Genomic DNA, 16,930 nt, shown 5'->3' with positions numbered 1-16,930 from the left:
TATGAACTTAGTGGTGTCATTTTTAAAAAGTACAATAATAGTTTCCACTTACTGAATGTGTACAATGGATCAGGCACTCTTCTGTGGACTTTATGAGGATCCATTCATTTAAGCCTCAAGACAACTCTACAAGGTAGAAACTATTATCTTCATTCCACACACGATAAAACTGAAACACAGAGGATTCAAGTAACTTGCCCAAAGTCACACGACAAGTAAGTAGTAGAGCTTGGGTTAGCCTCAAATACTGGGATGCGAGATCCATAATCTTATCCTCTGTGTCATTCTGCATATATATGAGTGTCTGATCTTAGGATAAATTTTGGGGCCATTTACCTTATAGGTTCTTGGTTTACACTCATCAATTTAGCTATTCAAAATGTGGTCCACAGGCCACCCAGGGCCAGAATCTCAGACCCACTCTAGACCCTTGAAATAATACCTGCATTTTAACAAGCTCCCGAGGTGACTTATGATAAAATCTGAGAAGCAGTGCTCTGGGATGTGAACCTGTAGGCAGATGGCCTGTCTCGGAGCTCCATCCTTTGCAGTGTCTAGCATGGCACTTGTACCCTAAGAGAGTGACTCCTGATCCAAAAGTCGATCCAGGAATGTTGAATAGGAACTAAACTGACAAGTCCTGGTTAAATCACAACCGCTTTTTCTTCAGATGAGTGAATTGATACTCAGTGCCTCCATCCTCCATCCAGCACGGTACCAGGCTCAGAACAGATGCCCTGTATGTATTTTTTTTTTTTTACAGAGACAGAGAGAGAGTCAGAGAGAGGAATAGACAGGGACAGACAGACAGGAACAGAAAGAGATGAGAAGCATCAATCATCATTTTTTCATTGTGACACCTTAGTTGTTCATTGATTGCTTTCTCATATGTGCCTTGACCGGGGGACTACAGAAGACCAAGTAACCCCTTGCTCAAGCAGCAACCTTGGGTCCAAGCTGGTGAGCCTTGCTCAAACCAGATGAGCTTACGCTCAAGCTGGCAACCTCGGGGTCTCGAACCTGGGTCCTCCGCATCTCAGTCCAATGCTCTATCCACTGCGCCACCGCCTGTCAGGCCCTGTACATATTTCTTGAATGGAGATGGAAATGGTGTGGGATAGAGACATCCAGCACACCAGCCTTCCCTGGATGTGCTCCGACATTTTAAAAGGCCAAGCAAGCAGAACAGTGATTATGCACTTATTCTTAACACAGTTTTAAGACAAGCTCTGCTCAGTGGCTCCCCTGTGAACACAAGCTGATTCTCTTTCCTCTTGAGCTCTCTATTGTCTTGGGGTTGTTTGCTGCAGCTCATTCAGAAACTAATTAAGTTTCAGAATCAGTTTGTTCTGTTAAGAGATTGTGGATATGCTGAAGTGCTGTTTTTTAATTTTATTTAAAGAAAATAACTTATCTGAGTGAAAGGACAATTATAATTTGCTTCTAAAATTGGCCAAAAGTCAGCTTTCATCAAAATAATTCTCAACAGATATTAGTCTCTGTAAAACCAGGAGATTTTATGAAAGGCAACAAAGAGGATTTAAATAGGCCATGGAAAATGTATTGATAATCTGGCCATATTTTAATCTTGTTCTCTAACAGAGTGTGAAATTACTTGTTTACTTTATTTATCTATGGATGGAGGTAGCTCCTCACTCGTTGACAGAGCCGTATTTCGTGATCACCTTTTAGTAGTGAGCTTCTGCCATGCCACGGCCAAACAATTTGACGTCAGTGGCCTCTGCACTACCTCCAAAGTCAAGGTCAGGGCTGCGGTTACCTCTCAGCAGCCAGAGGAACTCACGAACCCCAGTATATCTGGTCAGGGTTTCATTTGTGCATGGACCAGGATGTGAGCCAGGAGTCATTGTAAAAAGTTGGGAGCTGTATTTTCAGCTCCACCACATTTCTTTCTTGTACTGTATTCCCCCAGAAGTGAGGGTATGTTGGTTTCATCAGCAGTCTACAGTATTATCAAGTTGAACATTATTGGGTTGCAATAAAGTATGAGAAGTAGTCCCTGAACTAAAGGAGTTCATATATATATCTCCACTGTGGTGAAAACCCTCGAGGTCACAGTGTCCTCTGTGGTGAAATAGACCATGTTGATATCCCACCCAGATTCCCTTTATAAGGTTAGTGCATTCATCTCCCAGTGACTGTGAATGTTAGCTGCAATGACTCCCTGTGGCTCCTTTCTGGGGAATTTACTGATTGCTCTCAGCCAGTGGAAGGGAGGGAGCAAACCTATGAGGTCCTGCCTCCCTAGCATGACTGATTAACATGGGGCTATAAGAATTTGGACCATTTTTCTTAAGGTGAGGCCAACCCATGGTACAGTTCATACTCCAGAGCCTCCCTTGGAACCGTGCTGAAGCTATACTCTTGCTGTGACCACCCCCTTACTTCCTCACTTCCTTTCTAGCCTCTGTTTAATTAATTGAATGCATCTGGATCTTCTAGAATGTTCAACCTAAAATGTGCAAGAAGGTATTACTACCTGTAAACCCAAAGGAGAAAAAGGAGAGAACAGTATTCCTAAAGGACAGTGGTAGAGTTGTCCAATGGACCTGGGTCATGTAGGGACTTGGCCACTGCTAACGATCAGGGTAAGAACTGTGAAGAACCTGACCAGGTGGTACTACAGTGGATAGAGTGTCAGACTGGGATGCAGAGGACCCAGGTTCAAAACCCTGAGGTCACCGTCTTGAGCATGGGCTCATCCAGTTTGAGCGCGGGCTTACCAGCTTGAGCATGGGGTCACTGACTTGAGCATGGGATCATAGACATGACTTCATAGTCACTAGTTTGAAGCCCAAGGTCGCTGGCTTGAGACCAAGGTCACTGGCTGGAGCAAGGGGTCACTTGCTGTGCTATACCCCCTGGTCAAGGCACATATGAGAAAGCAGTCAATGAACAAGCAATCAATGAACATCTGAGATACCGCAACAAAGAATTAATGGTTCTCATCTCTCTCCCTTCCTGTCTGTCTGTCCCTATCTGTCCTTTTCTCTGACTCTCTCTCTCTGTCTCTGTAAAACAAACAAACAAAAAACTAGGAAGAAATATGCTGTTCTCTTTCTCCTCCATTCTTCGGTCTGCATCTCTTTAGTCAAACCTAATATATGTCTTAGTCCATTCAAGCTGCAATAACAAAATACAGACTGAATGGCTTATAAACAATAGAAACACTGCTTACAGTTCTGGAGGCTGGAAGTTCAAGATCAGAGTGTCGGCATGGTCAGGTGAGGGTCCTCTTCTGGGTCACAGATTTCTCTTTGTATGCACACATGATAGAGGGGCCTGGGAAGTTCTGTGGGTCTCTTAGAAGAGCTTTAATCCCATTCATGACGGTTCTACTCTTGTGACCTAATCACTTCCCAAAGGCTCTTCCTCCAAATACCACCACCTTCAAAGGTTAAGATTTCAACATACAAATTTTCACTGGACACAGATATTCAGACCACAGCAACAGGAAAATAGCCAACAATGAGAACACAGTCAATAGAAGGATTGTCCTCATTTTATAGATGATGAGATTCCACTACGGGGGATTACCGCCTTGTGAGGTTGAAAAAGCCATTGCCAGTTTTCCTAAGGAATCTACAAGGAAATGGAATTCCATGAGAAGGATATTGAATTTCACTCCTGAGAGAATATTTCAGTGTCCCTACATGTCCAGCTCTCCTCAGAGAAGAACGGAAGTGTTGTTGTCTCTTGGAAATCCTTGTAGCCCTGGACCTTCTGATGCAAAGGGTTATTGAGAAGTTTTCACGTGGAAATGGGGAGGGCTACTGTTTCCCTGAGTCCAGAATCAGAAGCACTGTGCCGTTTCCTTTACACAGTCATCCTCTCATGTGCCCCCCCCCCCCCCGCCCCTTGGTTCTCAATCCTGATGCTGCAGGTAGGAGCTAGAAGGGAAAGGTGAGAATGGACTTGAGCACTTGGGGCAGGAAATTAGGTTCAGGGCTTTTCTTTCTTGGAGCTGGTTTCCTCTTGAGGCATCCTGAGAAGGTGGACCAGGTTTAGGGAAGGGACATTTTGACTGTTTCTTCCGGTTGGGCAACATCCATCACTGTGCCATCATCACATAGAAGGAAAAAGGGAGCTGGGCTGTTAGGGAGCCTTAAACACTTGGGCAATGATTATTATATTGATTAACCAAGAAACCTGTAAAATCTCACACAATCTATGTCCCTTCATATAGAACTGGATTACATGCCCTGGCCAGATAGCTCAACTGGTTATAGCATCGTCCCAAAGCACAGAAGTTGCCGGTTTGATCCCTGGTCAGGGCACATATAGGAACAGAGTGATGTACCTGTTTCTTTCTCTCCCTCCCTCTCTCTCTAGAATCAATAAATTAACACTGACTAAAAATTTTACTATGCAAATATATGCAAATCATATGAGAAAATAGTGTTCTTAATGGAGTGACTTACGGTGTTTTTGTTTGTTTCTGATTCTTGGGTTTTTTCTTTTTGGCGGGGGGGTGGTGGTTATTTCACTGGAACTGTGTCAGTGGGGTGGGCCTTGAGATTTAAATTCAGTCAGTATTTGAACTGGTGTGTTGAACGATTTCCTAAATGGTGATGGAGAGGCTGTATCCTCTGACTAATACTGTGGTGATTGGCATGTCTCTTTTCCTCTTTTTCTTTCCCAAAACAGAATGAAGAAGATGAGCAACATTTATGAGTCAGCTGCCAATACACTGGGCATCTTTAACAGCCCCTGCCTGACCAAAGTTGAGCTGCGCGTGGCGTGCAAAGGGATTTCTGACAGAGATGCCCTTTCCAAACCGGACCCCTGTGTCATCCTCAAGATGCAGTCCCACGGACAGTGGTTCGAGGTAGGCATGTCCACACAAAGGGACGGAAGTGGGGCTCGAGGGCTGGTTCAAAAATATTTCGGCGTTTCCTGTTCTTTGGTGGTTTGTTTGGATGAGATGAGAAATTCTGGAAATGAACATGATCATGATTCTGAAGTGAACATGATCACGACTCTGTTTGAATGCATGAGTTTGGGTGTGACTTTTAGTGTTGTGGCTATTTTGACCTTTGCCCTTCGTTTGTGTGCTCCTGGTGGCCATTGGTGGTTTCTGAGGAAGGGCAGGGAGGATGGCTTTCCTGGAACCACATCCCAGGATACTTATTTGTTGGAGGGTGAACTTAATATTAGCGGAACTTTATTGGGTATTTATCAGGTGGCAGGCACTGTTCTAAGTGCTTTATGTGAAAATCACTGATTTAGTCCTCACAACAATCCAATGAGGAAACAGAGGACAGACTGTTTAAGCCTTCAATACTTCCCCCACCTGTTTGTAAATAGTGGGGAGGTGCTCCTCTAGGGGGCGAAGTCTTCTACTTCATAGTAGAAAGAGGCGGCACATTTGCGTATTAGTTCATATGCGATAAAAGCCACTTCTCAGAAAGGGAGGTGTCACAGAGGTTGGTGAACAGATGTATCCAGGTGAGGGGGCACCATGCATGGGGGAATGGAGGACAGGTGGGCATGTTGGGGGTCTTAATTTAACTTCAGGCTTATCCGGGACTTATATTGTAAACTAAGACGGCATTCACAGGTATCTTAATGTATAATTTTTTTTTCTTCTAAATATCCTCATTGACTTTTTTAGTAGGTTTTGCTTTTTTTAAATTAAAAAAACTAGGTGAAATTACATTAGGAAAAAGTCATTCTGAAAATTAAAGAAAATAAATTTATCTTCTAATACTCTTGTTACATAATTCAGTGACTATTTGTATTATATTTCTTTTCAGTCTTACCATGCATGTAAAATTGCCTTTTCTGATTTTATTAAATAGTAGTAAATATTTTCCCATAGTGCTATAGTACTTATAATTTTTAAGGCTGTATGATATCTCATCAAGTGGATTTAATGAATCATTTTTCTATCTTTTCACTTTGAAGTTGCTTCTAAAAATACACTATTTTAAATAATGCTGCAATGAACATCTTTGCACATGAGGCTTTTCCCCTCTTTTGGGTTGAGTTCCTAGGAGAGATTCTATTAAAATGGAGCTGGTGGGACAAAGGATAGGACACCTGTGGGCCGTTTGAAACATATTGTCAAATTGCTCTTTCAAAGTGCTCCATTACAGTGTCACTTAAAGTGTGGACTGCACAAGCTATAAATCAACAGACTTTATGTTGCCAATGTACAGTGAAATAAAAAATGTGTACCACAATGTATACTGATGATTGTTTCCATCAGTCTAAGATCTTAACTCTTTAGAAACAGTAATGTCAGCTTGCTCAGTGACATGGCTGATTTTTATTCTGGCACTTTGAGAAGCTCTTCTCTGATAAATTTTTTTTTTTTCCTTTTTTGTTTTTTACAGAGACAAAGAGAGAGTCAGAGAGAGGGATAGATAAGGACAGACAGACAGGAACAGAGAGAGATGAAAAGCATCAATCATCAGTTTTTCGTTGCGATACCTTACTTAGTTCAGTGGTAGTCAACCTGGTCCCTACCGCCCACTAGTGGGCGTTCCAGCTTTCATGGTGGGCGGTAGCGGAGCAACCAAAGTATCATATAAATAAAAATATAGATTTAACTCTAGTAAGTTGTTTCATAAAGATTTATTCTGCCAAACTTAGCAAAAATCTCACATAAAAGTACTTGGTAAGTAATTATTATTATATGCTTTAACTTGCTGTAACTCTGCTTTATAAATTTTATAAAGTAAAAAGTTACTTCCCTACTTTATAAATCACCATTACTGTGGAACCGTGGATGGTTAGAAAATTTTACTACTAACAGAGATAAAAAAAAGTGGGCATTAGGTATAAAAAGGTTGACTACCCCTGCCTTAGTTATTCATTGATTGCTTTCTCATATGTGCCTTGACCATGGGCCTTCAGCAGACCGAGTAACCCCTTACTCAAGCCAACAACCTTGGGTCCAAGCTGGTGAGCTTTTGCTCAAACCAGATGAACCCGCGCTCAAGCTGGCAACCTTGGGGTCTTGAACCTGGGTCCTCTGCATCTCAGTCCAGCGCTCTATCCACTGTGCCACCACCTGGCCAGCCTCTGATAAATTTTACGCTCTTAACAATATACATTCAGAATACAGTCGGGGAAAAAAGCCTAAGCAAGGTAGCTAATAGGATTTATTTTAGGTAGCTAACTAGTAACAAAGGAGTTGGAAATGCAGAGAAATCAAGAGGGAACCCAGAGATTAACACCAGGAACCTACTACTTTCCTTAGGGTGGGTGGTAGAGTGCTGAAACCAGCTTGCGTAGGCTTGTGAGTGTTGGGCTATAAAATATTCAGGAATTTTTTAAGCTGAGTATCTTCTTCTCACCTCTCATCTCCCCCTTCTAGAGCCAGTTGTTTAACATTTACGTACACATCATGAGTGAGAAGGACAGAGGAGGGACCAAGCAGCTGGGCCATGGAGCAGATGGTCTCCCCAGTGGGAACCAGAAGGATAGAGGAGATGCAAATAGTGATGGAAATGCTGCCTGAAAGGGGACTAAGGATAGCCCGGCATTGCCCTCTGCTGCTCTCTGGACTCCTGTCAGTGCCTTCCATTAACCAAACCTTGGTGGAAGCCAGTTGGCAAGGTTTGTAGGCATTGAATGTGTACAAGAGTTAAGAGAGTAAATGACAAGCACATAAACCTCTTGATAACTCACAGCCACTTGGAGAATCATTCAGCCTCTCATCGTTAGTGCTAACAGCTACTTTTCAGAACTAATTCAGCCAGTGGTCCTATGCTACAGGTTAAAGCACGTGATAGTGTACTTAAACCATTTAACTATTGATACTACTATGTTTAGTAAAGGCTAGCAAACACGGACAGTGCTTGGGTACAAGCCGTAGTGATGTGTGAGTTTTCCTGTATCCAGCCCTAGATCATGTCTGGATTGAGAGAGAGATTTCTGTGTACAGAATACAGAATTGGGAGAAAGTCTTGCAGAAGAGAATTTGTGCTGGCTGTATCTGCTTCTTGGGTGTCTTAGTTACGGGAAATCTGGTAATTGACTAAGTGAAGAAAAAAATAGAGACCAAACCGATTTGCATAATGAAGAGATTGGTGGGGGCGGGGATTGTCAGGGTGAAAGAGAACAAAACAATGTGAGCTTATCTTTTATAGAGAATTTTAAAATTTGGAGAAAGAGGCTCTGTCGAATCAGCGCTGGCCCTGCAGTGATGAAAATGTTCTCTGTGCTGTCCAGTATGGAAGTCACTAGCCACATGTGAGCCTTTGAAAGGTGGACTGTGTAACTGAAAAGCTGATATTTTTTAATAAGTTAGTTAGTTTTAAGAGTAAATGTAAATAGCTAGAACAGTTCCAGAGTATCTTTGGTATGCTTGAGAATTTGGCTGGGTTGGAAGAAGAAGAAAGAGAGTTTATAAAAATGTAACCATGGGCTATTTTATAGCTCAAGTGTTTTTCTGGGTATCTGTAACTAGAGATTGACATTTCCTTTTTATGACTTGTGATTGCTGGCCTGTGCTCTTTGTACTGGAATTCCAGCAGGGCAGGGCACCATCATGCCCTGATTTGAAGCTCAGGTTACTACTGCAGTAGTTACTCCTTCAGATGGTGGTCCCATAGGGAGGGGAACTATTTGCTCTTTTAATTGGCTGTAACTTGTTAGCAATGGAGAAAACATTTGACTTCTAAGATGGATCATAAACATATAAGCCTGATTTTTAGACTCAAAAAGACCTACAATCTGACTTCCTATGCTGTTAATAGTATTAAGAGTCAATGAGGATAAGTCTCTATCTCTTTGAAATATTAGAAATCAGTTGATCTGAAATGCACAATGGATCATTGTTCTTTATAGACAAGGAGGGTTTGGGATATATGTCTGAAAACCAAGAAGACAGAGAGGATGGTTTTGTTTTTTTCCAGATTATGGGATAGGATGGTGCTTTTATTGGGTGAAACTTTTAGTAAATCGTTAATGGTCATGATTATAACGGTCAGAAAAGAGGAAAGAGAAAACTTGTAGTTTGGAAATATATTCCAAACTGAGCTTCAGACCCACTATTTAATTTCCCTAATTTAGAATTATACCTATTTTTAAACTCCCCACCCCATCCCCCGCACCTACTCCTGGCCATATAATGGTAACAGTATATGGTACAGTTGAACATAATAATTTAGAACACATTTCATCTTCCAGTGAAGAGTGGAAATAATTTTCTCCTGCTTTCTGGTGAGTACTGATACATTCACTGACTCGTGGAAGTAAACATCATATCCAAGTGGGATAAATTAACAGTTCTCAGGGATTAAAAAGGCAAGGGCCATTGTGAACCAAAGACTTTTATCCAGTTTCCTGGAGCATGTGCCCCACTTCCTGGGCATGCTGAATGCTCTCCATGGAGCAGAGCTAAGTTCATGCTGCCTTGCCCTTTGGCAGAGATCCTATAAATGGCGGAGTCCTTGTCCTTATTGGAAAAAGCAAAGTTATTTCTACACTATGAGAACATTGCTCCAAATACCTTTAATTCTATTTTCCATTTAATTTTAGTATACAGTTATTAAGCTCCTCCATGGGAAGCTCTAAGTAATTCTGAGGACTAATTACCCTTGGGTCATTTCTGTATGAAAACATGTTATGATGAATCAGGTGCTTTGGTGGTTTGCTGATAATAATAATAACTGCTAGTGATAATTAGTGTGGTTATATCTAACACATCAATTATCAGTGGTCTCCAATGCAAGATTACTGTTTATCATAATAATGTATCCATATAGCACTTCAGATTTACTTTTTAAATTTTTTTTTTTTTTTCATTTTCTTAAGTGAGAAGAAGCGTGGAGGTAGAGAGACAGACAGCTTCATGTGCCCTGACCAGAATCTGTCCAGCAAGCCTTCTATGGGGCTATTCTTTGCCCATCTGGGGCTGTTGTGCTATTGCTAGGCAACTGAGCTATTTTAGTGCCTGAGATGAGGCCATGGAGCCATGGCTGCGGGAGGGGAGGAGAGAGACAGAGAGAAGGGTGAGATGGAGGAGTGGAGAAGCAGATGGTTCCTTCTCCTGTGTGCCCTGACTGGGAATTGAACCTGGGACATCCACATGCCAGGCTGATGCTCTACCATTGAGCCAACTGTCCAGGGCTTCACTTTAGATTTGCAAGGCCCATCTACATACAGTATTTCATTTACTTCTTGTCATTTCATAACAGCCTCGTGAAAAGGTGGCACAGACATTGAAATTAACCCCAGCATGTATTGAGCACCATGAAAAAGATGCGGGTTGTATCCTCAATGACCTCAGAGTCCAAGCAAATAACTCACCCTATTTTAGAGACAGAGGACTGGAAGCTCAGGTGGCCATGTGACTTTGAGAAACAGCGCTCACAGTAAGAAACTGACTTAAGTCTCTTTCCTTAAATTTGCAGTGGGTAGAGCATCTTCAGGTTGCCTATCAGGGGTCGTCAAACTTTTTATAAAAACCGCCCACTTTTGCAGTGCTGGTAGACCTGGTCCCTATCGCCCACTAGTGGGTGTTCCAGCTTTCATGATGGGCCAATTGCCGCGCTGTATGGTTGCACGGTAGGGACCAGGTTGACCAGCACTGCAAAAGTAGGCGGTTTTTATAAAAAGTTTGACTACCCCTGCGAGTGAGGCTAAAAATCACTTCTTTATCCCTCTGTTAGTTTCCATCTTTTCTCTATACTCTCCACCTACCCATGTATATGTAGGGTCTGGTTGTCATATGACTGAGCATCCTTGCTATCAACACAGAAGGGAAAAGATGGGTCCATGGTGGTAGGCTTGCCCACTCACAAATAAATGGGCTGTGGACTTTTTAAGCAATTCTTTTTCAGCTAGAGGGCTAAACTAAAATAGTCCCTTTCATGTTTGGGAGAATAGTGAGCCATCACCCTTTCATGTATCAAGCTGGAGGAGGAAGCCCAAAATAGTAGTTTCACCTGTACCTGAGATATTCAATTTTCCATTGCTCCAAAGTGCTAGAATTTTATGAAAATGGGTCAAACAATATGAACATTTAGGCAATGACAAAATAAAATAGCCGACTATAGGTGCTGATACCAGCTATATATTAACCATTTTACATGAATGCTTTCTAATCCTCGTAACTATGTTGTTATGTAGACTTTACTAACAAGGGAAGGAAACTGAGGCTGGAGAGAATTCATAAATCACCCAACATCACACAGTTAGTAAATAGAAAAGATGGAATCTGATTGATTTCACAGACTATGTTCTCTTCACTTTCCCAGAGGTTGCTAACTTGAAGCTGAAGGCCCCGTCTGGTCTCCAGAGTATTTTGGTTGGCTTTCATGGTATCCCAGCAAGTTTTGTACTTGTTGACAACACTTAAAGATCAGGGAATTTTTCATACAACTCCAGGTTTCTGGTTTAACTGTACATTTGCTGTAGTGATGAGCTGGAGACAGCAGCTGCCCATGCCCAGAGATTGAATATGTTCCCACACTCGCTAGCAGCGAGCCTGGTCCACTCACTGGCCAGACCAGAATGGCCTCCGGAGGCCTTTGAGTGTAAACTTCACTCCTGTACCCTCTGGACTGGGTCTCTGAAACATGGTTAACCTCTCAATTGTGGGCACAGACAAGAGCTGAGAAATGAAATTTATGTCAATTAAAACATTCCCTCTGGATGGCACAAACAAGCTCCTTTCTCGAAAGATTTTCTGTTCGCACTTGATTGACTTGCAGTGTTTCAGTGGCTAACGCCTAGCATGACAGGTGATTAAAAAAACAACAACAGTTGGCCCTGGCCGGTTGGCTCAGCGGTAAAGTGTCAGCCTGGCGTGCGGGGCACCCGGGTTCGATTCCCAGCCAGGGCACATAGGAGAAGCGCCCATTTGCTTCTCCACCCCCACCCCCCCCCTCCTTCCTCTCTGTCTCTCTCTTCCCCTCCCGCAGCCAAGGCTCCATTGGAGCAAAGATGGCCCGGGTGCTGGGAATGGCTCCTTGGCCTCTGCCCCAGGTGCTAGAATGGCTCTGGTGGTGACAGAGGGACGGCCCGGAGGGGCAGAGCATCGCCCCCTGGTGGGCAGAGCGTCGCCCCCTGGTGGGCGTGCCGGGTGGATCCCGGTCGGGCGCATGCGGGAGTCTGTCTGACTGTCTCTCCCCGCTTTCAGCTTCAGAAAAATACAAAAACAACAACAACAACAACAACAGTTTTCCTCAGTTGTTCTCGAAGTTCCTGCTGTGGTTTCACATCGGACTCCCATTTGAGAAAACTTTGGTGTGGTTTTCTGCCTCCCCCTTAACATGTCCTTAATCAGAATAATTTCTTTTCAAGACAAACAAAAGAAAGTTGATTTTGCTGATAGGAGAAATCTTACCCTGAGCACGGGAGAGAGAGGAGAGCAAAATGAGGTATTAGAACTAGAAAATGTTTCTTCCCTGCTGCCTGAGGTCACACTCCTGTGACCAGAGACTGAGGTCACATCCATCCGTGATGTTTGCTCTGCGGGTCATGCACTTGGATGAAGGAAAAGAAGATTACTGGGTTGCAGAATATGTGACTAAGTAAAATTTTTATTATTAAAATCTCAAAACTCTCAGGGTCATGATGACAGAGAATAATCACACAAAATGAGAAACTTGGGGCTGCAAATGAGGAAATAATAATTTCAACTGAAATCTTGTGCTGACTGTTAATTCTCTTGTGCGCCTTGAAGATGATTGATCAGCTGGAAGAATGAAGCCTGGCTTCCTGTAGAGAGGAAAGCACCATGACATGGGCTTCACTGCCTCTTTAGCTTGGAGGACTGCTGAGTCACACTCTGGGCATTCAAACAGCATCAGTCCGTGTGGATTTTTATAATATAGCTTGAGTCCCATGATGAATGTGTATTTGAAAGATGGAATTATAGGTTGAGGGAAGAGCTTGTGGAGACATCTATGACTTAGCCTTCTGCCTTTACTCAGACCACCTTCACCATCATAAAGATGTTTTCAACGTAGTTCCTGAGTACCTGTTTTAATATTTAACTAGGCTCACTATTGATAATTACTTCTATAAGAAAATCAACTTTCCTTTGTAATTTCAACCCATTTAATCTGTTTTACTAATTGTAATGGTAGTTTATTAATAACGATGCCTTAGATATATTAAGAGTTTTTCTACAATGTTTCAGGCAATCTCCTAAGCACCTTATATGTGTTATTATATTCAATTATAAAATAACATTATAAATTGGGGTTCCTATATATTTTATATGTAGACACAGTAAAGTAATTTGCTCAAGGGCCACACAAGTAAGCGCAGGAGCTATGGCAAATTGGACCCTGACTGACTTCAGAAACTGTGCTTTTCTTATAATCCTCATGACAGTGTTAGAAGACAGAGATTGTGATTACCCATTTTACAGGTGAGAAACCTGATACTCACATAGGAAAACTCTTAAGTCCAGGGTCACAAGAGCAGTAAGAAGTGGTAGTAGGCTTTAAACTCAGAGCTTTGTGTCTTCAGTGCCCATAATTCCGCATGTTTCTCATCTTGGCTTCTTTGTTCTTTAAAATGAACATGTTTTCCTCTCTTCAAAGAATTCAAGAATTCATTTTAAACTGTTTGTATTTATTTTTAATTCTTATTTTTTTAGTGAGAGAAGGAGGGAGGAAGGGAGAAAGAGGGAGACAGAGAAGAGAGTGAGAAGTATCCATGCATAGTTGCTTCCTTTGAGTTTTGCACTGATTGCTTCTCATATGTGCCTTGATTGGGGGGAGGTGCTAAAGCTGAGCCATTGACCTTGAGCTTCAAACCAGTGACCTTTGGGCTCAAGGTGGCGACCATGGGATCATGCTGATGAACCTGCATTCAAGCCAGTGACCCCGTGCTCAAACTGGCATGCCTTTGCTCAAGTTGGTGACCTTGGGGTTTCAAATGGGGGACCTCAGCATCCCAGCTTGATGCTCTATCCACTGCGCCACCACCAGTCAGGCTAAAATGATTTGCATTTAAATTAAATATGTTTTGGTAAATACTTAAAACATCCTTCTCACCCCCAATTTGTAATGGTTTCAGCCTGACTCTATGCATGGTATAGGGTTCAGTGCTCAGATTATGGAGCTAGGTTGCCTAGATTTATGTCCTAGCCAAGCTAATGCTAATGGGAAAATTACTCAAACATCTCTCTGTGCCTCAATTTTCTCTTCCATAAAATGGGTATCATAATGGTACTTACCTCATGAGAGCCATTATAAGGATTAAAGGAGTCAATTCATGCAGAGTACTTAGTACTTAGTTCTTTGTGACCTGTACAATTCATACAGACTACCCAGTACAAGAGAGTAAGTGCTCAGTAAGTGCTATAGAACATGTCATTTTTTGAGAAATGTTTTCTAATTATAGAAGTGCTATTCTGTCCTCAAATTTTCTGAAGACTAAGGCAATTTATAGAGCCCGTGGCTAGGGTCGGAGTAGTTGGGACATACCTGGAGGTCACTGCAGTAGTAAATTCTGGGACACTGAAACTGTAACCGCTTTATTGATTTTGCATCCCCAGGGCCTGGCCCAGTGGATCCTTGTGATTCAGTAGTTAGATGAACTTCATTTTCTTGGCCCATTTCCCTGTTTATCTCCAAAGACTCTGACTTTTCAAGGATCATTCAGTTCTCATTCAAGAGAATAAGAACTCAACTCATAAGAACTTAACTACACCATTAGGTTTATCCCTTTCCCATGTAGGTAAGATTAAGGGTGCCTGAAGTGAGATGTTGGATATAAAAGGGTTTTGTTTATGTGTTCGTGCATAAATTCTATGTACCATATTTCCCCATGTATAAGACGCACCCTTTTCCGAAAAATTTGGGGTCTAAAAACTGGGTGCATCTTATACAGTGGCTGTAGAGCTTTTACTTGCATTTCCCACATTTTCACGCTTGTTGAGGAGTTGTATGAATTTTATGATGAATAAAACTTGAGTTCAATAACTTTATGTAATACATTTATTTTCAAATTTCGAGCCCCTAAATTAAGGTGTGTCTTATATGATATAATACATGGGAGCATCTTATACATGAGGAACTCTGGTAAATATATTGAATAGAGTCAGGAGATGAGGCTTGAAGAACATTTCCAGCCACTCAGGGATGAGGTCTACCGAGTCCTTTGTAACCTGATTCTGTTTACCTTAATTTCCTGTTGTTTTAAACTTCTTCATGCTTCTCTTCCTTTCTTCTCTCCTCATTCTTCTTCCTGTGGGGAGATTTGGGCAGGGAGAGCAAGGGGAGCCTCGTAGCTGCCGTTACTGTTGATGCCCAAGACCTGCCTGCCTCCCCTAGGCTGCGCCTGGGCTGACCCTCCTCCTGGGTCCCTCAGAGACAACATGGAAACCGGAGTGAATGAATTGTTGCAAACCCAGCTTCTCCCTGCTTTTCTTCTCTGTCTGCTTCAAAAGCTACTGAGTATAGATGTGACAGCAAGTTTTTCTTGTTGGATCTCAGGGATTAGGTGGCTTTTATAAACCGTAGAAATGCCTGGAATGAGATTTGAAGTCCTTCAGTGTCTCACTTTGAACTTCAGGACAGAAACGGTTTCCAGCTTCCCCATTCTGAGTCACCGAAGTGTTTGCTTTCTGCACTTCAATTCATGTTCCGGGAAGAGCCTCGTTACTTCGGAAGTACTGCAAACATTTGTTTGAAATATAAATATAACCTTTTTCTTTTTATCAACTTTAATGAAGCAATTTGCATATAACATACATTTATTTTATATGCACCATCCCAATCAAAATATGGAACATTTTCTAAAATATATTTAAAATTTTAAAATATATAACACAAAACAGCACATACTTCAAACACATTGGTATCCCATTGGTTGACATTATATAGTGACAGAAATCCCAATTGTCTTATAAATTTATAAGACAAATTTATGCTAATAAAATATTCCTTTTATCTATTACATATATGGGGGGGGCTATGTAAGATTTTGGTTTAAATGGGAAAATATGGTTCCATTGCTAAAAAAAAAATTTTTGAAAACTCAGAGATAGTATATAAACCCAGAGCTAGTTTAGCTCAGAATCAAACTAAACTATTTCTGGCATGATGCAGCAAGCTTCAGTTCAACCTGAGATTATTGCCTGACAGGAGGGAGCTGTCCTAGGAGGCAGGCTTGACCTGAGTTAGTTTGGAAAGAAAGCCTAGGTCTACCGCATATTAACTGTGTGACCTTGGACCGTCACCTCACATCTCTGAGCCTCTCCTACTATCTCACATCTACATGATTGTCGGGATTAATGATTGGCTGGTGGGATGGTGAGGAGGCTGATGCTGCAGACTGGGGAATCAGAACACTGGCTTATCGGTGTGATCTGATCTTACGGAAATGCTTCAGCTTCCTGGACCTGCATTTTCAACCTCTGTAAGATGGAAGCAACTGGGAGGTTGGGTGAAAAGGTGAAGAGATCAAGCAAAGGGAAAAAAAAACTGAGACACAGACCACAATATGGGGATTGCAGGAGGGGAAGGGGGCGTGGAGAGGTAGAGGAAGGTAGAGGGTGGTGGTAGGGAGAGACTTGACTTGGGGTGGTGAACACACAATGCAGTATACAATGATGTAGAATTGTGCACCTGAAACCTGTATAATTTTATTAACCAACATCACCCCAATAAATTCAATAATTTTTTTAAATAAAAGGAGAAAAAAATGAACTGAAAAAAAATAAAACATTCATGGGTTTATTATAAGAATGAAATGAGATGACACTTAAGAATTGCCTAATGTTGGCCTGACCTGTGGTGGCGCAGTGGATAAAGTGTCGACCTGGAACGCTGAGGTCGCCAGTTCGAAACCCTGGGTTTGCCCAGTGAAGGCACATATGGGAGTTGAAGCTTCCTGCTCCTCCCCTCCCTCTCTCCCCCTTTCTCTAAAATAAATAAATAAAATCTTTTAAAAAAATAAAAAAAAAAGAATTGCCTAATGTAGTAGTACCTAG

The 16,930-nt window shown here is 42.0% G+C and overlaps 1 protein-coding gene across 5 annotated transcripts in view; it reads left to right on the top strand.

Moving 5' to 3' along the window:
* CPNE4 (copine 4) overlaps positions 1-16,930 on the top strand; it is a 518,608-nt gene that overhangs the window by 135,683 nt on the left and 365,995 nt on the right. For all 5 annotated transcript variants that reach the window (XM_066350415.1, XM_066350417.1, XM_066350418.1 and 2 more), the window contains exon 2: positions 4,669-4,849. In XM_066350415.1, coding sequence (XP_066206512.1) covers positions 4,669-4,849 — 181 coding nt within the window. The remainder of the gene's footprint in view (positions 1-4,668; positions 4,850-16,930) is intronic.

The sequence above is a fragment of the Saccopteryx leptura genome, chromosome 10, assembly GCF_036850995.1.
Source record: "Saccopteryx leptura isolate mSacLep1 chromosome 10, mSacLep1_pri_phased_curated, whole genome shotgun sequence".
Lineage (NCBI taxonomy): Eukaryota > Metazoa > Chordata > Mammalia > Chiroptera > Emballonuridae > Saccopteryx > Saccopteryx leptura.
Note: the sequence above shows the minus strand (reverse complement) of the source record. Positions and strands in the feature narration are given on the sequence as shown.